Here is a 25,802-nt window from a genome sequence, read left to right on the forward strand (position 1 = left end):
TGTGAAAATGGCCATACTGCCCAAGGTAGTTTATAGATTCAATGTTATCCCCATGAAGCTACTATTGACTTTCTTCAGAGAATTAGAAAAAAACTACTTTAAATTTCATACGGAACCAAAAAAGAGGCCATATAGCCAAGACAATCCTAAGAAAAAAGAACAAAGCTGGAGGCATCAAGCTACCTGACTTCAAATTATACTACAAGGCTTCAGTAACCAAAATAGCATGGTACTGGTACTAAAACAGACATATAGGCCAATGGAACAGAACAGAGGCCTCAGAAATAATGCCACACATCTACAACCCTCTGATCTTTGACAAACCTGACAAAAACAAGCAATGGGAAAGGATTCCCTATTTAATAAATGGTGTTGGGAAAACTGGCTAGCCATATGCAGAAAACTGAAACTGGACCCCTTCCTTACACCTTATACAAAAATTTACTCAAGATCGATTAAAGACTTAAATATAAGACCTAAAACCATAAAAACCCTAGAAGAAAACCTAGGCAATACCATTCAGGACACAGGCAAGGGCAAAGACTTCATGACTAAAACAGCAAAAGCAGTGGCAACAAAAGCCAAAATTGATAACCAGGATCTAGTTAAACTAAAAAGCTTCTGCACAGCCAAACAAACTATCATCAGAGTGAATAGACAACCTACAGAATGGGAGAAAACTTTTGCAATCTATCCATCTGACAAAGGGCTAATATCCAGAATCTACAAAGAACTTAAACAAATTTACAAGAAGAAAACAGACAACCCCAGCAAAAAGTGGGTGACAGATATGAACAGACACTTCTCAAAAGAAGACATTAATGCCACCAACAAAAATATGAAAAAAAGCTCATCATCTCTGGTCATTAGATAAATGCAATCAAAACCACAATGAGATACCATCTTACGCCAGTTAGAATGGTGATCATTAAAAAGTCAGGAAACAACAGATGCTGGAGGATGTGGAAAAATAGGAACACTTTTACACTGTTGGTGGGAGTGTAAATTAGTTCAACCATTGTGGAAGACAGTGTGGCGATTCCTCAAGGATCTAGAATCAGAAATACAATTTGACCCAGCAATCCCATTACTGGGTATATACCCAAAGGATTATAAATCATTCCACCATAAAGACACACGCATGCATGTGTTTATTGCAGCACTGTTCACTATAGCAAAGACTTGGAACCAACCCAAATGCCCATCAATGATAGACTGGATAAAGAAAATGTGACACTTATACACCATGGAATACTATGCAGCCATAAAAAAGGATAAGTTCATGTTCTTTGCAGGGACATGGGTGAAGCTGGAAACCATCATTCTCAGCATACTAACACAGGCACAGAAAACCAAATACTGCATGTTTTCACTTAGAAGTGGGAGTTTAACAATGAGAACACATGGACACCGGGGGTGGGGGGGATATCACGCACTGGGGCCTGTCAGGGGATGGGGGGCTGTGGAGGGATAACATTAGGAGAAATACCTAATGTAGATGACAGGTTGATGGGTGCAGTAAACCACCATGGCATGTATATACCTATGTAACAAACCTGCACGTTCTGCACATGTACCCCAGAACTTAAAGTATAATAAAATAAAATAAAAATAAATTAAATAAATAATTCAAAACAAAACAACAAAAAAAGAAGCCACTCTTTTTAGGCGAAACTCAGTGTGAGCAAATGGAACATTTAGTGCATTTTATAGGTCAATGGGAGATTAAGGTCATCTGAGGAATGGTACACTCAACTCCTGCTTGCATGTACGTATTTCCTTCTCAGGGCTAGGAAATTCTCCCCACACCTATCCTTTTGATCACCATGGCTGTGATTGCCAGGGACAAAGGAGGAAAAGGACAGAGCCAGATAAAAAAGAAACAAAAGTCAGTTTGTTTAAATTGCCAGGGAATGATGCCTTTGGCTAAAGGAAGTCAACCCAGAACATCCTGTTCTAGTTAATGAAGTTCATCTGTCTCCCATTTAAGTAAGGAAAACATAATCTCTGCATTTGTGGGGGCTGCTCAGACATTGCCACCTTCACTCCCACCCAAACTCATGGATGGCTGAGGAGTGTCTGTCCTTTCCCGAGAGCAAGCTGCTCCTTCTGGACATTCAAGTCCCAGGCAGGTCACGTGCATTTAAACACAAACTCACTTTTTCAGATGCAAATCTCAAAGCTTTCACTAAAAAAAATAAGCTAAATCCCTCAGTGATTGAAATCTGTATAATTCAGACACAAAAATAAATGTTCCTTCTCTCCTCTACCTCTGTTCCAAAGTATTTCAGCAATGTGGGATCTAGATACAATTCACTTACTTACTCCATGTGACATTCATGTCAAATAACAGCTGAACAACCTTATGCTTTGGAAGGACTCCTTCTCCTGCCACCTTCCTAAGATCTATTCCGGCATCAATTCCCAAGTCGCGGCATCAAATAATCCATGACAGATTCTGGATTGCCCAGCTGGTCTGTCTGGGAAGGTGCCCATTTGTGAATCAGAGCTCTCAGCAAAAAAATGACACTTCTGCAGATAAGCCTGCAAGCTTTTTCTTGTCAGAAAATGAAAAGTATGTGTTTTCATTTACTTTTGCATTTTCCTCCCTTAAATGCCAGAAACCTCAGAGGCAAATTTGTAGCCACGGTGCTCCAATCTGCAAGAAAAATGAAAGACTGCGAGGGTTGGAAGGAGCCCTGAGATCACCTACCAATATCGTCACTTTATAGATGAGGAAAGTGAGGTCCAGAAAGGGGGAGGGATTATAGGTCACGCTGCTAGTTCATGACAGGAACCCATATTTCATGACTCCCAACTCCATCTACTAATGTACAGTGGACCGTGGAAATATCTACTACTCCTACCTCCTTCCCATGGTCTCTGTTCACTTTGCAGTGAGCTGCCTTTCATCATCCTTTCTGGTGGTTCTCAAAGTGTGGTACCTGGCCAGAAGCATCAACATAACCTGGACCTCGTTGATACATAAATTCTCTGGTCTCCTCCCAGACTTGCTGACGCTGTTTTAACAAGCCCTCCAGGTGAATTTAATGCTCATTAAAGTTGAGATACTTACTTTAACCTGTTAGCTCCATCCAGCCTATTCACAAGGGATCAGATCTATCTGATTTCATAGCTCTTTTTTCAGTTTGGCTGTTCTAGTTACCTAAGGCAGAAGTTCACTTAAGTTACCCCTGGAGAAAGAGTGCCTATTGTAAAGTTTTGGATAGGAACTGGAATGGAAAGCTGTCATGAACTGAGGCAGCTTGAGGGGCCACTCTCTCTGTGTTTTTCCCTGTTTCTCTCCCATCTGCCCTTATCTCCTCTCTCGAAAATATTCCTTTACTTCCAGCTCTATTATTTTCTGTTCCTTCTCAGCTGGCATTTGCCATTGGCCTACCACAACCTAACTCTAAAGTCTAAACCAGGGTATCCTTTTTGCTTTAATTTTTCTTCCCAAGTGGAAAATTCTTTCTATATGACTTCTATCATGTCTCATTTCAAATTCCTGAAAAGGACATTAACTGGCCCAGTGCATCTCTTGAGCCAGGCCACACTGGTCACACGGTTACCTAAATGATTAACCACCCTTGAGCCAGATGTTTGCTCCTATCTAATCAATTATTGCCATCACATGAGTGGGCAGCTATTACCATTACAAAGTAGGTGATTACATGGGGGAGTCAAGAGAATAAGAGTGAAACTTGGAAGTGAGACTTCTGTGTAGTGATAGGAACTTGTGTACTGAGAGGAAATTGGGGGAGAGAGGAGGATGGCAGATGTAGAACTCCCCCACCAATCCTGTGAATGAGATGAGGGAGCTTGGGTGGTGGGGCTGAACAATTTGGCTTACTGAAGGTTGAGTTGGAGACGAAGGTTCTGTTATCTTATTATGACCTCAACCTTCAAGAGTACTTCCAGGTTGGGATGGGCTGGAAAATATGGGATGCAGATTATCAACTCCCTAAAAGTCACAGAAGATTCAAGCTGTAAGGAATTTCAGGGAACACCCAGCTCAGCAGTTCTCAGCCCTGGCTGCCCATTAGAGTCCTCTGAAGAGCTTCTGAAAACCAGAGATGCCTGGGCTCCACTTCAGGGATTCTGATTTACAGCTCCCTAGACACTTCAAGTGCACAGCCAGGACTGAGAATTGGTGCTCTAAGTAGACCCTCTTAATTTTACAGGTGGGGAAACTTAGGTTTGGCTGCATAATATTACCATGGATCACTTAAAGATCTATTTCTAACTTGGTTATAGAGTTTGGGTTACTAGATCATAAAATGTTAGAGCTAGAGGAGATCATGAAAGCCATGCAGCAGAACCCTACCACTGTTACTAGAGGCTAATGAGCTAAGTGACTTGCTTAAGGAGTTGTAGCCAGAAAGGGGATGGTTGAGGGGTAGAACCCAGATCTCCTGACTCCCAATCCAGTGATCTCCCTATAACAGCCAAGGACAAGGGACTAAAAGAGCCAGATGAGACATTAACCAGAACCAGTTGCAGGCCTTGCACACACTCTACTCAAGAAAGTCTTTCCAGCAGCATAGCTGAAAGTCTGGCAGCAGAGTCTTGGTGGAATTGGAATGTCAAGCAGTCTTAGCCAAAGGAATCGGTGCTTTGGTGCCCTGAGATTGGGCAGGAGGCTGGTTTGATGATGCTAGTCCTTGCTTTCTGCTTGCCTCCCGGTTGTCCTGGGAGTATGTGTGTGTGTTTGTGCATATTCCCAATCAATGGTCAGCTGGGTTGGAACTCTGTTGTGATGTGCTCAAAAACCATGCCCTGGGTGTCAGCGATCTCTCCATTTACTGGGGCAAGGTTGTCTTTGTTTTCCAGAGTGGCTTTGGTCAAAGTGTTGACATTCATTGGTCTTGCGTAGAGTTGGAAATGGGCTCCAGTGGGTATTTAGGAAGCAGAGGCATGTGATTCGTGTCCCAGGGGTCGCTCTGTGTATATGTGCACATGCATGTGCTTGTGAGGGTTGCTAGTGGAGGTGGTTGAAGACAAGAAGGTTCCAATGCAAGAAAATGAAGCATACTAGACATATTGAGCAGGAAGCAGGAAACTCCAAGGAGGTAAATGTGAACTGTAACCATATCCTCTTACAGGTATGGGGTGAGGGGAAAGAAGAGATGAAAAAGTAATACCCCTGCTTTAAGCTTATGAGGAACTTTACAATTGATAAAGCATGTTCACATGCGTTTAGCCCTTCTGACCCTCATAATGATCTCACAAGGTGGATAGTTCCTGTGATCCGAACTTGCAGTGGAGTAGCTAGGCTCCAAGACCACATGGTATTTAGATGAGGGGGCTGAACCACTACTTCTGACTCCAGCCCAAGAGCTCTGTCCAACGTGATATGCTATGCCTCCCAAGTGTGAGTGTGTGTGTGTGCACACATGTGTGTGCCCCTCCTGGGTGCAGACCTATCTGGCAAGGGAGTTTAAGTGAAGGCCAGAATGAGGTGTCATGTTTACCAGGGCCAAGCATAAACTGGACTATGAATTCAGGAATATAACACAGGAAGTTGGCTCTGGGTCAGCTGTGATTGTCTTAGATAAGTTAGCTTTCATTTTCATCTCAGTGAAATAATAAGCACCTCAAGGGGTTGTTGTAGGACTCAACAATAATGCACACAAAATAGCTAGACCACGTCCCTCCCATGAGAAGTACATGCATTCAATAAATGGTAACTGTTAATATCCTGTATATATGTTATTGGCCGGTGTGCAGAAGACCACCTGTTTGCAGATAAGAAAGACAGCAGCTTGGCTCAGGGCCAAGGGTTGCTGGCCTTGTCTAAATACATCTTCAGGTACTTTCCACAGAGCCTCCGACTATATAAACCAAGTCCCACTTCCCTGCCTCACCTTTCTAACTCATCACAGCCCGATCTCTAATTCCTCACACATACTTGCTAATGATTTGCTAGTTAAGTGCAAATACAGATGATCAGGTCTGAATCAAACAACAGAGTGTGGCAGTACTTCAGAGGACTGGGGTGGCCTCAGCAGGTTTACAGTGTGTATTCTTCGGTGGGGTGACTGAGTAGATGACAACTCCTGGGGGTCCTGGGTCAAGCAGATCACAGCTGCTGAGCTCTTACTAGGGCCAGGCCCTTTACATTTGGAATCTCACTGAATCTTCCCAAGCAGCCATATGAATAGGTGTGATTTCCATTTTATATATGAGGAGGCTGACGAGGTGCTAAATTAATTGCCAAAGGTCATCAGGAGCTGAGATTCAAGGCCTGGCTTCAAAGTCTGTGCTGCTTCTACTACCTACAACCCAGCCCTCTGACAAAGACTCTCCTTTGACCAAAGCTTTAGTTGCGCTCCTGAGTCTCCTCTGACTAGGTCAGACATTGGGTTTCCCTCCCTGTCCTTGTAGAATCCAGTTTGAGCAAGAATCCTGCTAAGCCGGTTTGGCTAAAATCCTCCACCTACCTTTGGTAACTCGCCACCCTTGTTATCTCAGGACTCTGGCCTGCCTTCAGCAATAATCCCATCCTATCAATTTAACCAGAAACCCCCTATTCTTGATGTTTCCTCCTAGTAATTTTCCAAGCACCACCCCCCATGCTGTTCCTGGGTTATAAATCCCCATTTGTCCTTATTGGAGTCAGAGTTGAGTCCAGTCTCTCTCCCTCACTGCAAGACTCCTCTGCCATAGTTATATGTCTATCGTAGTCCCCTGCTCTCCAGCTCCTGAATAAAGTCTGCCTTACCATCTTTAACAAGTGTCATAATGTTTTCTTTCAGATCTCCATCATCCATACGGGTTGGACCTATACCAAAGCCGGGAAATGTTAGGTTTACAGGCGGGTGCAGCACACTGCTTGGAGCCCAAGAGGATGAGGTATGTGAAGACAGGGCTGGTCAAGAGTGATGTGGCCTGGGAAAGGGAGAGTATTCACTGACACTGGACCCCATGTTGGCTTCCTCCCCACCCCCTTCCTCTGGGTTGAGTTCTATCTCGGCCTCCACCCAGCCTCACCTCTGGCTTTTACCTCTTCCAGCTTAGGGGGCATTCCCTTAAGCCAGGCTCATGGAGGCGTATGCAGAGAATGTGTCAGGTGAGAGGCAGGATGAGGCAGAGGAGGCTCCACCAGAGCCCAGAACCTTCTGTGGTGCCTATCTGCCCAGGGACACTCAGGTGCCCCTGAGATACTCTTTCCCTGGTTGTGAGGTGATGCAGAGCCCCAGGCAGGTTGACGGCTCAATTTTAGCATCAGCTGGATGTAATTAGCTTTGGTGGGGGGCCAGACATTTTACAGAGGACTTCATTGTTCTTGGGAACCTGGCAGGAGTGTTTATCATTTCAGAAACTGAGAAGGCGCTGGCTCTCTCCCTCTCGGCCTCGGGACTGTCCTCCCTTCAGATGCTAATCCACAAAGTAAGTCCAAGCCAGGTCTCAGATGAAGTTCAGGGCTTGGGTGGAGCCCAAACTTTTATTTCCCTCAGGAACAAGGCAGGTGTGGAATCCACACCTGGAAAGCAGCCAAATGGAAACCTAGAGCAACAACTCGGAATGTCACATGTCAAATAACTGAATTGGGTAATCATCTGAAGAAGGGTTTGTGCACAACATATTCAGGAAGTCTGAACCAAGAGTGTGAGGGACTAATTCAAGAAGACGGTCAAGTCTGCCCAAGCCTGCCTCAAGCTCACCCAGCTGCAGGCCCTGGGACCTTGCTGGATCAATTCCTCCCAGGAGAGCTCTAGAAATGGTATCTAGCAATCCCCACCTGAGACCCCTGGGCAGTCAAACATTCCTGGAGCTGCAATGACATCCCACCCAGAATGCCCACCAGCTGTGCACAGTCCTAAACTATAAGAGTCAATGTAGTGTGGTGGTTGCCTGTCTACACTTTGGTTCAGATTGGGTTGGGCCCTGGCTTTGCTGGTTATAAACTATATGTGACTTTGGGTAAGTTATTTCCCTGTGCCTCAGTTTTCCCATCTGCAATTGAGATAAAAATAGGGCCTACCTCCTAGGGAGGTTGTAATAATTAAATGAGTTAAGATATGTAAATTTAGTCCTGGTGGTTTCCCTGGATTCTGGAGTGGGCTCTGGAGGCAAATTCTACTTTCATAAGCCTGTTGCATATGCAAGGTCCTGACCCTGATACTAGTTTATCTGGAACCAACTGAAGCCACTACAATCTAGTTTCCATAGGAGCTTACAGAGTGAGGGCTTCCACACATCCTGGCAATAGGGGCCAGAGTGGGATAGACTTGAATTTTCGTAAGATCTTAGTCAGGGGAGATGGTTAATCTTGCCTTAGGGGGATAAAGGTCTTCTTCAGGAAAAAGCTGGTTCTGGAAAAGCAAAATTGTATATGTTTGCATAATCTTGGGTTCGGTTTCCTTCTGAAGTTAAAAGTGTTAGTTTGTTACATGTTCAATGATTCTACTTTCTTGGTAAATATTTAAACATGCAATGTATAATATGACTCTACATCTATTAATCCTTTCTCCTTGCTGCAATAGTTACTGAAGAGAAATAGACACTGACATTTATCTGGTTCCAATTTTCTGCCAGGTACCTGATCCACACTTCTCATTTTACCCTCATAATGATTGAAGTAGGTAGTATTGTTACCTCGATTTCATAAATGTGGAAATTAAGGCAGAGAGAAGATAAAAAAATCACCCAGGGTCAAGGAGATTAAAATTTGGGGCTGACTGCAAAGAACTAATTCTTCACAGTGAGTACACAGCATTACTTTCCCAACTGAGTGACAATTACTTGCCAAGTATTGGTCTAGAATACACAACTGATCCATCATGTTTCTTGCCCCTTCAAGAAGTTTGTATTCTAGTAGAACAGAGTTATATACAAACAATAACTAAAAACATGAAAAACAAAAAAGAAAACTATGGGATAGAAGAAGTATGTGTAATGGATTTTGAGGAGGCCAAAAAAGGGGTGGTCAGTTCAGCCTGAGGGGATGGGGGAGGGCTCCATGGAGAAGTTGACCCTTGGGGTGGGCCTTGAAGGATAACCTGAATTGTGATGAGTGGAGACCAAGGAAAGGGGAGATGCAGGAGTTTGAGGCAGACAGGACCATATGTATACAGGCATGGAGAAGAACTTCGGTGTACTTGGGCATGGAGAACAGATCGGAGCAGCTAGAACATTGAATTTCGGAGCTGGGCTGTGACAGGCTTAGATCTCTCAAAGTGTTGGTCTTGATTCTTTAAGCCCTAGGGAGCTGCTAAATGCTTCAGATGAAATGCCATGAGCTGATCTGTGCAGAAAGGATCATTTCTGCATAGGAACAGGGAAGTACATACAGTCCCGTATCCTTCAGAAATGTACCATCAGCTCCTAATGTCTCTGGCACTATTGGTTTTGGGAATGGGAATAAGAGAACAGGAGTCTCTTTCCTGTTGAAAGAAGCATGTTGAAGACCAGAACTGCTATGGGGCCCTGGCATAGTGGGCCTCTATAGGTTTGCAAAAGCTTAGCTGTTCTGAGTGATGAGGACGTGTCTGCTGCAACAGCCAGACACACCACCATCAGGATGAGGTTTGATGTGCCGTCCTTTGCCAATGGTAACAGTGGGACCCAGAAAGAAACAGGACTGGCAATGGGAACACACTGTAACCGTCTTGTAATATTCAACCCAAATGCTAGCTACAAAACTAGAAGATTGTTTTTCTAAATTAAAGCCGTTTTGAATTCATGATTACATGTTCCCCATATAACATGTGATTTACAAACACTGACTTATAAATTCTACATAAATGTAAATTACACATCTGTGCACAGTATGTTACATATTTGAACGTAGACTAGAACAATGTTCCATTACATATAATAAACCGGGTAGCTCTTTTAACATTAGTGCTAGAACTATGTGTTTATGATTATAAGGCAACTTCCCCCAAGGACCCTACCATTTTTTCTTTTTTTTAAACATATATTCTGAAGTCATTATGAAAAAAAAACTGATTGCTTTAGAAAACTGCTCAAAATTCTTTGGCTTTGAAAGAAAATGGAGTGCCAAAATTTGTCTAATCAAATGACATTTAAAGTAGAATCTGAGTCAAGCCTGAAGGAAGATATACTGGTTTTTCGAGACAGCAAAAAAAATCAGTCTTTGGTATCCAACACTCCATTATTCATTGGCCTGAATTGGCAGGAGAGCTGTTGGTACTTTGGAGATGACCAGAGAGGGCGAGAGAAGTGATAGGTAGATAATGGGAGAAATACAACCTGAACTCTCTCAGGTCAACTCTGAGCACGCTGGGCATTTATTATTTGGAAGTGAAGAAGATTCGATATCCCCTTGCTAGCTACTCTTTCCGCTCATTTATCTACTTACAGGGTCATTTTCCTGAGCAAATGCTTAAAATCAAATGTCTTTTTGTTGGACAACTGACCCAGTCAGGAGTTAGCCTCCAGGGTCCCAATACATGCATGAACGGTGGAAAGAATTTATTCCCCTCTATGAGGCAGCCCCTCCCGGAACCCTCACTCCACGGGGGCTCACCGGGGCCTGCGGAAGGTGAGGCCATAGTGCTGACAGGCCAGCCCCACGGTGGGTGTGTACACGATAGGCATGAACTTCTCCACATCCGAAGTCAGCACTCGGTAGAAGAGCTTCTCGTTCCGGTCTTGGAGTGTCATGAGAATGATGTACCTTGGAAAGGGAGAGAAAAAGCAAGCTGACATGGGGTAGCAGCAGGCCCTGATGCCTCTGTGGTATGGTGCAAAGACCCAGGGCTCCCGTTCCTGCCCAGCTACAAGGGCACCTTCATGGGCAAGCCATCTGCCCTGAGCATGAGCTTCAACAGTTATGAAATGTGAAGATGACCTGCTTGTGGTGCTTATTATTATACATGGTGAAGGTGCTGTTAAATATTTTACAATAACTCCTTTAAAACCTCTGGTGGCTTGTGAAGTAGGGATTATAATTCTTGCTATTTTAGAGGCAAGGAGACTAATGTAGAGAGAAACTGACTCACCCCAGGTCCATGGCAGGGTGGGAATTTGAATCTAAGCAGTCTGACTCTGGAATCTGTGCTCTCAACCATTGTTCAAGATGCTTATGATATTATGTGAACATTAATGAAATGACAATAGCATAATAATATTCTGGGGGTGGGGTAGGGTCAAGGAAAATCCTGGGCATATAAGCACTCTATGGACCGGCCTCTCCTACCACACTGGGCTGGTTCCTGTCACAAATTGTGATTTCTAAAAACAATCTCTCTTTTACCTGATCCCTGAAACCTTATCACTAAGCCAGGAAAAGAGCCTTCCATTCAGACTCCTAAGAATGCAAAAACCTCTGTGAGAGAAAACCTAGGGGCTGAAATTCACAATTAAGTGTGACTGCTAATATCACAACCTTTCTGGATAATAATCTTGGGGAGAATACTAAGGTACTTGATGCTCTGGCATGGGGAGGGATGAGAGAAATGCTCTAACAGGGAAAAACATCTGTGGTCTGGTGAAATGATCACTGGGCATGACATCAGGATCCTGGGGACGAAGTGGAGCAGAGACGTAGAGACAGGCATGTTAAGGAAGTGGTACGTAGCTTGGGTTCCTGGAATTAGGGGGACGTGGTGGGGGAGAGGGAAATGGACAGGGGACGCTTTAGGATAGACCTAGATGTCATTTGTTGGAGGCTATGGGCAACAGTTAATAACCCTGCCTCCTCTCTGAGTTCTCCTCCAATAGAGAACCAGACATAAAGAGCCAATGGGGAATCATGTGTGAACTTGGGAAAGTCCTGTGTGACCTCTTGGGTCTCAGCCTTCTCCTCTCTACCAAAGGAATTGGTCCTTTGGTGGAAAACTAAAAACTGTGCTCTGGAAGGTGTTTTCAGCAAGAGAGGACTGATACTCAGGAAGAGCCAGGATCTCAACCCATTGCCAGAGTGGGATTCTCTTACCCAATAGCCATTTGTGCACATCTTTTCTCAGTTCTACCTTCAGTTATGTCAAACTGGTAACCTGAAACTAGCCATCTTACAAGTATTTACACTATGGAATCTGGCGGATGCCATAATTTCCTACCCCATTCCTCACCCCACACAGAGAACCAGTTATTAAAGATTTACCAGCACACCACTGCCCTTACTTGAAAGAAGATGAGGAGTTTTCTTAGCATGTCCCCAAGCACCCTGTAAAATGAGGGACTCCTGGAAATAAGCGGGTCAAGGTGGTCAAGCAGCATCAGGGATGAGCCTCTAGAACTCCCAGGAATGGGCACACTCTTCTGTCCCTGAACCTGGAATGTTTCCCCAGATCTATGAGTGAGGCCCATCTAGCTGGAAATAACTGGGGAGGGAAGGATTTTTGAATTTAACGTTTAGAGCTTAATATCTGTAGGAAGAGGATTTCACTTTGGACTTGATTTCTTCTTTATAAATTTAACAAAAGGAGAAGGTTCAGATTATTCACATTTAGGGCGTGTCTCATCCTGTTAGTTGAATTCATTGTGTCATTTCTGGCTTGCTCTTCAGAGTGACTTAGCTAGACCCAATTAGAGTTAGATAAAAAAGAGAGAGAGGATATTTGGCCTGACTACAGTATGGCCTTGGAGTTAATGTGACTAACATCCTTTGAGTTTAGAGCTTTGGGAGTAGGGGTGGAGGTATGAGCAGAGGCTTCCATGCTCATCACCACTCAGAAGCAATGGATGGTATGAGGGAAACAGGAATATGAGTGCAGGGTGACCCTGGCATGCTGCTGAGCTCTGCCCCTAGGGGGACAGCCACACCTTCAAGGACCCGAAGTCTTGGCCAGTTTGTTCTATAGATTGAACTGGCCAAGTTCTAGAGTTTGTTCGTTCTAAGAGGGGGATTCCTTATCTTCTTCCTACATTTCTGCTAGAGCCAATAACAAGGTGACATATTTACTTGACAAACGCTGACATACTGCCTACTATGTGCCAGGCACTGTTATAAGCCCAACACAAATACTAAGGCATTTAATCCTCATAACAACCCTATGAGTTTTCCCTATGGTACTCATTGTACCAATGGGAAAAGACCCATAGAGGCTAAGTAACTTTTGCTATTAAGAGGTAGAATATAGATTTGAACTCGGTCTAGTACTAGAGTCTAGTCTTGTAGCCACTGGTCTCTGCTGCGTCTTAGCTGTGGCATACCAGAGAAATGAAAAGCATAGACTCTGGAGCCAGGTCTCTGTGTTTAAATTCCAGCTGTGCCCATTTATAGCCATGCGACCTGGGAAGTGACTCCCTTGTTTAGTAAAGCTGATAAAGTTGACCCCATGATTCCCCATTGGCTCTTTATATCTGGTTCTCTATTGGAGGAGAACTCAGAGAGGAGGCAGAGTTATTAACTGTTGCCCATAGCCTCCAACAAATGACATCTAGGTCTATCCTAAGGTGTCCCCTGTCCATTTCCCTCTCCCCCACCACGTCCCCCTAATTCCAGGAACCCAAGCTACGTACCACTTCCTTAACATGCCTGTCTCTACGTCTCTGCTCCACTTCGTCCCTCTCAGTGAAACATTCTCTCTGAACCCCACTGCTGTCTGCTGAAGTCTTATCAGTGCTTCTTATGCTGACTCAGCTTCTACCACTTCCCAGAGGCCCTTCCAGATTCCACTGGTTGGAATGCAGTTTCCCTTTCCAGTTCCCCCAGGACATGTCGGCTGTGTCTCAGTCATAACAAGCCTTGTCTCTCAGGGAGACTATGAATCCTTTAGAAGGTAGGATTGAGTCTGGGATCAATTTGGGCTCTCAGCCTTTTTTAGCTGGAGAGTTTCTGGAAAACCCTCTGTGAAGCATAGGAAACAGACAGCTCAGCCCAGGGACCAGGCAGAGAGAACAGACACTAGGTACTGACTTGTCCAGGTCACTCTGCTGCCGCTCATAATATCTCATGATTCGGAGGAGCTGGACATCCTGACTCAGAAAGCAGGGTGGGATTAAGCCGTGGATTCCAAGTTGCAGTCTTTCTTCAAGGGTAAAGGCCATCCCCTGGCAAGAACAAGAAAAAAACACCCACACATAAGTGCATACACAGGAAACAAACGAACAGAAGGGGTCCCACCCACAGACAGGTAAAAGTCAGTGTGACTCAGTAGAAAGGTCCCTCAACTCAAATCCCACCTCTGCTGTTTAAGTAGGAGGGTCATCTTGTGCCCGTTACTTTGACACTCCTGAACTTCAGCTTCCTCACTGGAAAAAATGGGGAAACTGTATCATCAGGGTTTTTCTGTTTTTTTTTTGTTGTTGTTGTTGTTATTGTTGTTGTTTTGTTTTTATATACATATGTTTTATTTTATTTTTTAGAACAGTGATATGATTTGTCTCTGTGTCCCCACCCAAATCTCATCTTGAATTGTAATCCAAATTCATAGTCCCCATTTGTTGAGGGAGGGACCTGATGGGAGGTGATTGGATCACGGGGGCTGTTTTTCCCATGCTATTCTTGTGGTAGTGAGTGAGTTCTAATGAGATCTGGTTGTTTGATAAGTGTCTGGTGCTTCCCCCTTTTCTCTCTCTCCTGCTGCCATGTAAGATGTGCCTGCTTCCCCTTCACTTTCTACCATGATTGTAAGTTTCATGAGGCCTTCTCAGCCATGTGGAACTTGGAGTCAATTAAGCCTCTTTTGTTTGTAAATTACCCAGTCTCAGGTAGTATCTTTATAGCAGTGTAAAAACGGACTAATACAAACAGTATTTACAGAAAAACTGAGAAGACAGTACAGAGTTCCCATATACCCCCTCAACCAGTGTCCCTGATTATTAACATTTGACATTAGTATTATACTTTCATTAGAGTCAATGAACCAGTAATGAGCCATTATTATTAACTAAAGCCTTCAGTTTATTCAGATTTTTTAAAGTTTTTATCTAATACATATACAGATATATATAAATATGTGTGTGTATATATATAAAAATATGTGTGTATATGTGTGTGTGTATGTGTGTGTGTATATATATGTGTGTGTGTGTATATATATATAAAATTCCAGGACCCCATCCAGGATCCTATATTAAGTTTAGTCATCATGTCTCCCTAGGCTCCTCTTGGCTTTGACAGTTTCCCAGATGTCCCTTGTTTTTGACAACCTTGACAGTTTGGAGAAGCCCTGGTCAGGTATTTTGCACATACTCCTCTACTGGAAACTTGTCTGATGTTTTTCTCATGGTTGGATTGTGGTCATGGGTTTTTGGAAGGAAGATCACAGAACTAGAGTGCCATTTTCATGACATCAGACCATGGGTACATATAATAAATGTGATTATCACTGTTGATATAGACCTCGATCAGTGGCCAAAAGTCATGCTTGTCACGTTTCTCCACTCTAAAGTTACTCCTAGCCTTGGCCATTGGGAGTGTTTTCGGTTGGCTCTTGCATTTCTTTGATATACTACCCATAATGTAACGGTAGTGAGTTGGTTGTTTTTTTTTTTGCTTTTGTTTTTGTTTTGAAATCCCTTACTTTCTGGCACTACAAGATGCTCCAGGTTCATCTTGTACATTCCCAGCCGTGGTCCTAGACTAAACCATTTCTCCAAGGATCCCCAATTCCTTTTTCGGAGCATGGTTATTAGAAGGCGAGATTTGGGCACTATTTACTACTTGTGTCCCTTGCTTATTTCTAGTCCCTGTCAGTTAACAGAGCAAGGAAATATACATGTGTATATTAAAACTGGAGTATAACCACATATCTATAAAGTTTTCTATATTTAACCATCTGAACCTGTATTAAGCTGAACATAAGTTCATACTAATGTCTCCAATGTGAATTCATTACCACATGGATCATTTTAACCCCATCACCTTGCTAAACTGTGAATTCCCACTCCAACGATAAAAAGTTTGGCTTTGACCATCTCCCATTTATGTACTTAATTGCTTAATTTCAGTATACCCATATAGCAGTGTCAAAATTGTTAACCTGAACCACTGTGGGAAACAACTATAAATTAGAGTACAGTGGTTATGTGCAGTTCTCTTTGCCTTTATTCTAACAGACTCCACTCATTTCCAAAGTTACTTAAGTCAAAACTTTTTCCCTCTACTCTCTTCACTGAGATTGTTACATACATCTGTAATACAATTAGATTCTCCTGTCATAGTCTGCATTCCTTTCTGGAATCCCCCAACCTATTAAATAATTTTTTTGAAATCTGGACACATTAAGGTTCATTCTTTATGCTGTAAAGTTCTATGGGTTTTGACAAATGCATGTCATGCATCCACCACTACAATATCATACAAAATAGTTTCACTGCTCTAAAAATTCCATGGGCTTTACTTGTTCATCTCTTTCCTCCCCCAAACCTCTGGTGACCACTGACCTTCTGTACTGACTACAGTTTCATCTTTTCTAGAATGTCATACAATTGGAACCATAAAGTATGTAACTTTTTCAGACTGGCTTCTTTTACTTAAAAATATGCACCTAGAGTTCATCCATGTATTTTCATCTCTTGATAACTCATTTATTATCATTGAATAACATTCCACTGTACATTGGTACCATAGTTTGTTTCTCCACTTATTGAAAAAGCTTGGTTGCTTCTAGCTTTTGGTGATTATAAATAAAGTTGCTGTAAATATTCCTGTGCAGGTTTTTATGTGAACATACGTTTTTAAATCAGTTGGATAAATATGTTGGAGTGCAACTGCTGGATCATATGGTAAAACTATGCTTAGCTTTGTAAGAAACTGCCAAACTTTTCTAAAGTGGCTGTACCATTTTGCATTCCTGCTAGAAGTGAATGAGAGTTTCTGTTGCTCTACATCCTCTCCAGCAACTGGTATTGTCAGTTTTTTGGATTTTAGTTGTTCTAATAGGTGTACAGTGATATGTCATTATTGCTTTAATTAGCAATCCTCTATTGACATCTAATGCTGAGTATCTTTTCTTTTTTTCCCTTAAATTTCAGTCTTTATTTTAGACACAGGGGTACATGTACAGGTTTGTTACACAGGAATATTGCATGATGCTGAGGTTTAGGGTAGAGATCTTATCACCCAGGTAGTGTGTATAGTACCTGATAAGTAGGTTTTCAACCTCCAGTATCCTCCTTTCTCCCCCATCTAGTAGTCTGCACTGTCTATTCTTCCCATGTTTAAGTCCATGTGTGCTCAATATTTAGCTCCCACTTGTAAATGAGAACATGTGGTATTTGGTTTTCTATTCCTGCATTCATTCACTAAAGATTATGGCCTCCAACTGCATTCATGTTGCTGCAAAAAAACATGACTTCACTCTTTTTTAAGGCTGCATAGTATTCCATGGTATATATGTACCACATTTTCTTCACCCACTCTATCATTGATGGGCACCTGAGTTGATCCCATGTTTTCGCTATTGTGAATAGCACAGAGATGAACATACAAGTGCATGTGTCTTTTTGGTAGAATGATTTATTTTCCTTTGGGCATATACTCAGTAATGGGATTGCTGGGTCCAATGGTAGTTCTGTTTTAAGTTTGAGAAATCTCTGGACTGCTTTCCATAGTGGCTGGACTAATTTACACTACATTTACATTTACAGTGTATAAGCATCTTTTCTCATCAGCCTCTCCAGTATCTGTGGTTTATTGACTTTTTGATAATAGCCATGCTGACTGGTGTGAGATGGTATCTCATTGTGGTTTTAATTTGCATTTCTCTGATGATCAGTGATGTTGAGCATTTTTTCATGTTTGTTGGACACTTGTATGTCTTCTTGTATGTTTTTGCTGCAGTTGCTTTTGAGGACTTAGTCAAATGTTCTTCGCCAAGGTTGACGTTGAAAAGAGTATTCCTTATGCTGTCTTCTAGGATTTTTTTATAGTTTGATGTCTTATATTTAAATCTTTGGTGCACTAAGTTAATTTTTATATATAGTAAAAGGAAGAGGCCCAGTTTTAATCTTCTGCATATGGCTAGCCAGTTAGACCAGCACCATTTATTGAATAGGGATCCCTTTCCCCATTACTTGTCTTTGTCAGCCTTGTTGATGATCAGATGGTTATACGTGTATGGCTTTATTTCTGAGTTTTCTATATTGTTCCATTGGTCTCCAAGTCTGTTTTTGTACCAGTACCATGCTGTTTTGATTACTGCAGCTTTATAGTATCATTTGAAGTCAGGCAGTATGATGCTTCCAACTTTGCTATTTTAGCTTAGGATTGCTTGGCTAGTTCAGCTCTTTTTTGCTTCCACATGAATTTTAGAATAGCTTTTCTAGTTCTGTGAAGAATGACATTAGCAGCTTAATAGGAATAGCATTGAACTTGTACATTGCTTTGGGCAGTGTGGCCATTTTTACAATACTGATGCTTCCAATCCATTAGCATGGAATGTTTTTCCATTTATTTGTGTTGTCTCTGATTTCTTTCAGCAGGGTTTTGTAGTTCTCTTGGTAGAGATCTTGCTTTTCCTTGGTTAGCTGTATTCCTAGTTATTTCATACGTTTATTTTCTATCTGTATATCTTCTTTGGTAAAGTCAGTAGGGAAATGCAAATCAAAGCCACAATATGATACACTGTACCACTTTACACCCACTAGAATGGCTGAAATTAAAATACACACGTACACACACACACACACACACACCAGGAAACAAGTGTTGGTGAACATGTGGAGAAATGAAAACTCTGGCTGGTACATTGCTGGTGAGAATGTAAAATATAGCAGCCTGTATGGAAATTGTAGTGGTCCTCAAAAAGCTAAATATAGAATTACCATATGACCCAGCAATTCTGCTCCTAGGCATATACCCAAAGGAATTGAAAGCATGGACTTGAACAAATAATTATATGTCAATGTTCATTGCAGCATTATTTACCATAGCCAAAAAGTGGAAATAACCCAGGTGTTCATCAACATATGAATGGATGAACAAAATGTATGTACATGCAATGAAAATTTATTCAGCTATAAAAAGGAATGAAGTTCTGCTCTGTGCTACTTCATGGATAAACCTTGAAAACACTGCTAAGTAAAATAAGCCAGACACAAAAGGGCAAATATTGTGTGATTCTACTTATATGAAATGTCTGGAACAGGAAAATTCATAAAGACAGAAAGTAGCTTTGAAGTTACCATGGACTTGAAGTAAGGGAAGTGATAGCTATTAATGATTGGTTACAGATTTTCTGTTTGGAGCGAGAAAAAGTTTTAAAAATGGATCATGGTGATGGTTTTACAACATTGTGAAAGTACTTAGTGCCACTTAATTGTACAATTAAAATTGTCAAAATGGCTAATTTTATGTTATATATATTTTACTACAGCTTACAAAACTACTAAGGTAATATATCCCAAACTGTTGAATTATACAACCTTAAATGGGTGAATTATATGGTATATAAATCTATTTCAAAAAATTTTTTTTAAATACTTCTTTGCATGTTTTGAATATAAGCCTTTTACTGGACATGTATTATGTAAATATTTGTCCTAGTCTGTGGCTTGTCTTTTCATTCTCTTGGCAGTGTCTTTCACAGACCAGCATTTTCTAGTTTGAATGCTGGGGAGAGAGATGGGGAATAAGATGTCATGGAGTCTCTGACCTGGTCACAGTCAAGCCCTGGAGAGACAATGTTTGCTGGAAGAAGTTGCAGGAACTGTTCTCATAAAAGACACTGTGAGAAAGGGACATAAGCTGCCCCACCTTTATCCCAAGATGAGAAGGTGCAAAACATGGTGAAAAACAAAGACCTTTTCCGTGTAGAACTCAGGGTGGCCCTGCTGGAGTGAGGGCTGCCCTGGCACTGGAGCTCCTGGACACACTCAGCTTTCTCACAGGAGGCACTAGCAACACTGACAATAGTGATCCCGAGTGGCTCCATGGGCGGCAGACATCAAGAAGGAAGGGGCCAGGATCCCCATGGAGGGATTGCGCAGGCCTGCTAATGTGACCCCTGTTGAATTCAAGGCTGATCATAGCTGGGGCAACTGTGGTTAAGTCTTTTATCCATACTGAGTCCCAAATAATGCAAGTTTCCCCTAAAAGTGAAGAAAACTGTGCGGGTGATAAACGAGACCTCAATTATGCTGTTGACAGGCAGCTTCCCCCAGATTTCCTTGGGGAGAGGAAACCCACAAAGGTAGGGAGCATCAGAGCTCCCTTCATTCCTCCACCACCTCAAAATGATTTCATCCAAAATTATTACAAACCCTTTGATAGGGAATTACTAACCATAGGGAGATTCAAACCCATATATTGATTATCCTCACCTTAGAGGTGTTGCTATCATAAGCTCTAAAGAAGAGACTTTAATAAATATCTAATCTTATTCTAACTTTCCTTACAACCACATTGTGAGGAAGATTTTACAACCTTCCCTTTACCAGTTGAGAAGGCTAAGCAAGAGAGGTTACATAATGTTCCTGAAGTTCCATGGCTATTACTTCATACTCTATTGCTTCTTAAACCAGGAGGCATTTTATAATCAATAAGTATATTTAGTGTGATAATTTTTTCCTGATGATTTTCTTTGACTAGAGGTATGTGATAAAACCATTTGTATTCTTGCCACTATAGTGCACATCCTCCCAGGACTTTGGTGAGACAGACCTCAGAAAATGTGATGGGGTGTCAGGGGAGTTGTGCAAAAGGAATGGATAAAAAAAGAAAGAGAGTGGCCGGGCACAGTGGCTCACACTTGTAATCCCAGCACTTTGGGAGGCTGAGGCAGATGGATCACCTGAGGTTGGGAGTTCAAGACCAGCCTGACCAACATGGAGAAACCCTATCTCTACTAAAAATACAAAATTAGTCAGGCATGATGGTGCATGCCTGTAATCCCAGCTACTCAGAAGGCTGAGGCAGGAGAATTGCATGAACCTGGGAGGCGGAAGTTGCAGTGAGCTGAGATCATGCCATTGCACTCCAGCCTGGGCAACAAGAGTGAAACTCTGTCTCAAAAAAAAAAAAAAAAAAAAAGAGAGAGAGAGAAAAAAAAAAAAGGGTGAATGAAAGACTCCTTGGCTACTCCCAATTTCCTCTTTGTTTTGTAATTTTGGATCTTTAAAACTTTGAATACTGGACTTCTTTTGTATTTTTACAAAGTAATAAGGACAACTTATGATAGAAGGGTGCCGGAGACTGGGCACTTTCACCAAATGCCTTTAGGCAGGTGACTGTTCACTGCCTCAGTAAAGACTATGATCACCTTTCCTTGGCCCAGAGCATCCTAGGGAGGCCCAGGTATCTAATTATGACATCATCTTTGTTAATGATCACCATGGTTTTTAACAACAGTCCACTTCTCTCTACAAGGAGAAATGTTTTTCTTGGCTGACTGCCACCAACTTCTTTTTTATTTGAGGAAAAGGGATGACTGTTTACCAACTGGTAATTTCAGGGATTACAAAATAATACTTCTTGAAGTTACTTTTCATCCTGAAGCTAATAATAAGGCAACCTCAGATTTACAAGTCTGCAAAGCAGAAATGCAGGCACTGTAGTTGCACCACGGCCTCCAACATAGGACAAGCACAAGAGAGTTCACTAGGGCTTAAGAGGGAAGTGTGAGAACTTACATTTCTCTACAAAGGAAATGAACTTTGGTAATCGGCACTCAGGTGCGTGTTCTGTGTATGTAAAAAAGTCGTAGGGTATATGAGGGATCCAAAGGTAAGAGTAGGGACTGTACAACATGTACAACTCGGAGGAGTTGAGAAGTTACAGTTTCTGTGTGTCTAGTAAATAGAGTTACAGAATATATTATCTAGTTTTAACAAAACTCTCAATATAGGATAGGTGGCTTTTGAAAAATGGCTGACTCTCACAGTGATATTTTAACCTCATACGCTTGTGGAATTCAGTGAGGACATGCTGGTAGGGACCTGCCTATTGTTACTAGTCTTAAATGTCTCATCTGTTACAGTGCCACTGCTCTGACCTCTCCAAGTCAGGTGTAGTCCCCACCTGCTCTGGATTCTCCCAGGGAACTTTTGGATCTCCTCAAGATCTAACAACTAATGGGTTAATGTCTGGAATAGTAGGAGGCCTCAAGACCCTTCCCTAGCACTAAGGACCTGTGACCATTTTGACTGGTCAGTGCTTATGCTGAATCATTTTAAATCTTTTAACTATCACTCCTGACTTTACCTATTTCATCAGCTTTCCTGAATGATCATTTCTGGTACAGCTACTGAACTCTACCCATGGGCTTGGCCCTGCCCAAGTTACCAGGATGAAATTTACTGGCATCGGAGAGAGGATATTTCAATAGCTCCCACCATCAAATGGCAGGGCGCAAAGGCAACAAGCCCCTTAGATGGTGCTTCTGTCCCAGCCTCCTGCTGTTCAGATGCCCGGGCTTCCCAGTACCCATTCCTTATGTCTGAGTTTGTCCAGGGTTCAGTCTCCCAGTACTGCTTTGTGATCTGCCTAGTGCCTCTAGGCCCAGAGCCCTACTGTGTACCTGACAATCTCTTCTCATTCATTCAACAAACATCCATGAGCTCCTACTTTAGGCCAGGTCTGCCATGTTAGGCACCGGGGATTGTTGAACAGAACAGGTCCTGGTCACTGTCCTCAAGCGTCTACTAGAGGAGACACGTGAGTTAACATACAAGAGCAATCCTGGGCCTCTGCCTTGGGCAAGCTGCTTCTCTCACTTATTAAATGAAGTGCTGCCCATTTCATGTGTTGTGGGATTAAATGAAATAATGCAGGTAACATGCTTAGCACAGATATTGGCACATAGGAAGTGCTCAGTGAACACCAGCAGTTCTCCTTATTACTATTAGTATTGTGTTCATGGGACAGGGTGGCATAAGAGAACTCATGAGCAGATGCTGGAGAGGAGCCTTGAAGGATGGTCCAGAGCTAGTTTGGCAGAAGGCGCTGCAAGCCAGGAGCTGAAGTGACATCACCACATCACAACGTAACTGCTTGTCCATGGGCTCAGCCACCATGCTGGCCTTTGCGGCCCTATGTGTTCTCCCCACACGCATTCTGGCTGTTGTGCTTTGACTCACACCAGCACCCCTGTTCCCCATTCTCTGACCGCTTCCTCCTCCCCTGCTTCCAATCCACAGTCAACCATCTGCAACCTCCAGGGGGCCTCCCTGCCTCCACCATTCCACACAGCTCTCCCCCTTCTCTCAGAGTCAGTGTCATACAGTTTAGCACATACAATGTGTCTCCTATTTGATTTCTTGAGTTGTAACCACTAGATAATAAACTCAGGGTGGTGGGGAGGCAGATGCTTTGAAGAAGCTAATGCAAGTTTATTGCAAATAATATTATCATCATCCATAATAACAATGATGACCTTTTATTGGACACCCACTAGGTTGGGTCAGGCACTGAGACAGATACTTTACACTCACCATGTCCTCTCATCCTCTGACTTTGGCAGGAAGGCATGATGATTATTATCCCCACTTTGTGGACTAGGAAACTGAGGTTAGAGGGGTAAGTTACTCGCCCAAGGTCACATAGCAAGCTGGTGGGAAAACCAGGAGTAGAACCCAGGCCTAAATATTTCCAAAGTTCTGAGTCTTTCCTCTGAGCTAATCAACAGCTTCAAGACTTGAAAGATTGTAAAAGTTGTTGACTGAGTTGGGTTTTTTTGATTAGGGATGTGATTATTTTTACCTACAGAGTCAGGTATCTTAGATTTCAGCTACTGTTGAGCATTCCTCTGTATTTGCCTCAGATCAGTCAGCCCATCTGCAAACAGGTATGTCTGCACCTCTGAGTTCATGCACTTGGCCCACGGCACACACACAGCCGTGTTTCCTTTTACCAGCATCATTACTGGAAGGAAGGATTAGCAGACACTGTATAATAGTAAAGGTTTTCTCTTCCATACATCATTACGTCATGCTCTGAACTGACTGTTTATGCTATAACTGGCTTCCTCCATCAATCAACCATGGCAGCATAGAGGGTAGAGCTGTGGGCAATTAGCTCTGAGATTGTACAGTTTAAGCTGATGAGCTATTAGGGGACCAGAAGGCATTTCCTCCTCTTTGGGCATATTCCTTCTTGACTTTATTTGTTTGGGATTTTTATGAGTTAGGGTGATGTGGATTCTGGTTGGAGACAGGAAGTGGGATTATTGAGGCTGCTGTTCTCTGCACTGAACCCTGCTTTATGAGGGCCCCTGAGCACACTCCTGAGATGGATATATGGGGATCTCAGAAACAGAGCATTGGGAAGTCTCCGCAGACACAGACCTGAGAATGGCCTTCCTTCCAGAAGTATTTCTGTGATCAGGTGCAATGTTACAGATCCAGAAACACATCATAAATTCCTAAGAGGGGAGTAGAGGATATGCTGCTCATTACTGCTCAGAACCAACCCTAAACAAGCCTAAATCTCAAAGATTGGGCTCTGGTGCCATGGGCTGGACTGCCTGCAACCTTCCATGTGTGACATACACAGAAGCTCTTGTTCTGGTTAGGAGATAAGATTCAATTTTCCTTCTATGGGATTCAGCCAGTATATGGAGGTGCTGTGCTCACACAGCCAGCGTGGGGGAGTGGGAAGGGAACTGGACGACAAAGGTTCTGCATTCAGTTCCTCCCCTGGCTGTGTGATACTAGAGAAATCACTTCACTTCTCTGACTCTGCTGCCTTTACTGGGTCATTATGTCAAAGGAGAATGTTAAAATTCTGTGAATTCAAAGATGGGGTTTTAAAAAGTTTTTAAAAGGCTGTGCGTATTGCAGTTTTAAATCTTTTTAGGTTAAGGGTTGTAAGCAATTTGGAATTGCACTTCATAGTCCCTTCCTGACTCTTTTCCCTGCAAGACAGTAAGTTTTTTGAGGTCAGGGACTCTGTCTCAATGAACTGCATGTTCCTTTTGCCTCACACAGTAACTGATACAGGATAAGTATTCAATAAATAAGTGGATGGATGGATTGATTCATTTCTTTGACAAAAATGTATTAAGTGTCTTCTATGTGCTTGGTCCTATTTTAGATCCTGTGGAACCAGCAGTGGAAAGATATAGAAGGTTCCATTTCTCTGTAGGCTCTAGGTGAGCCATTCCTATAACTAGTTTGTGGCAGCCTGCCCTCACTACACCACACTGTGGCTATCGAGTACTTGAAATGTGGCCAGTACAACTGAGAAATTGAATTTTGTATTTCCTTTAATTTTAATTAAATTAAATATAAAGAGTCACACACTGTATTGGACAGTGTGGATCTTTCCCACACTGGGGATCACTCCCAGCCTGGCCTAATGGAAAGCATGGGAACTGCGGACTCAGAATCCTGACTTTGGGTCCAGCTCTGGCCACATGGTGGAGACACCCTGATCTACCTTGATGCAGAGTGATGGTTTGTTGTGTGGAGTAGGCTGGGGAGGGCAGGGTAAATAGGAGTTAGAGATGAATGTCATGCAAGGGAAGGGCGGGAGCTTCACAGGGAAGAGCACTAAGGGCCTGTGACCACACCTAGGAAGCAGCAGGCAGGAGAGGCCTTCAGAGGAGCTTGGGATCCTCATTCTGGCCAGCCCAGCTCCTCCAGAGAACGGAAGTTTAATGATGTGAGGCTAAGAGGAAACTTCAGAAGAGGCAGCACAACTTTCACAGTGAGTGATTTTAAAAGTCAAGGATGAGGAAACAACACAAAATGACTGAAAGTAAAATAGAAGCAAATAAAATCCAAGGGACAGGAATTCCTATAACAGGTGGCACAAAGAACGAATCTTTCTTCCCAGAAGCCCTCGTGGGTATATACCGGAAACAACTAGTACATCTCACAGATGGGTTTTGTTGGGCTTTGTTGCATCCAGTAAAGCTCTGAAATAGTCTACAACCTGGTGTATGAAGGCTCTTATTTGCAGGCAGCCCTGGACAAAATAACTAAAGGGATTTTTTTTTTTT

General features: G+C 42.7%; 1 protein-coding gene across 2 annotated transcripts in view; it reads right to left on the reverse strand.

Annotated features, from left to right (window-relative positions):
* Positions 1-25,802, reverse strand: part of ME3 (malic enzyme 3) — a 223,604-nt gene that overhangs the window by 110,413 nt on the left and 87,389 nt on the right. For both annotated transcript variants that reach the window (XM_023209232.2, XM_023209231.2), the window contains exons 3-4: positions 13,835-13,968; positions 10,499-10,648 (exon numbers count right to left, since the gene is read on the reverse strand). In XM_023209232.2, coding sequence (XP_023065000.1) covers positions 10,499-10,648; positions 13,835-13,968 — 284 coding nt within the window. The remainder of the gene's footprint in view (positions 1-10,498; positions 10,649-13,834; positions 13,969-25,802) is intronic.

The sequence above is a fragment of the Piliocolobus tephrosceles genome, chromosome 13 (assembly GCF_002776525.5).
Source record: "Piliocolobus tephrosceles isolate RC106 chromosome 13, ASM277652v3, whole genome shotgun sequence".
Taxonomy (NCBI): domain Eukaryota; kingdom Metazoa; phylum Chordata; class Mammalia; order Primates; family Cercopithecidae; genus Piliocolobus; species Piliocolobus tephrosceles.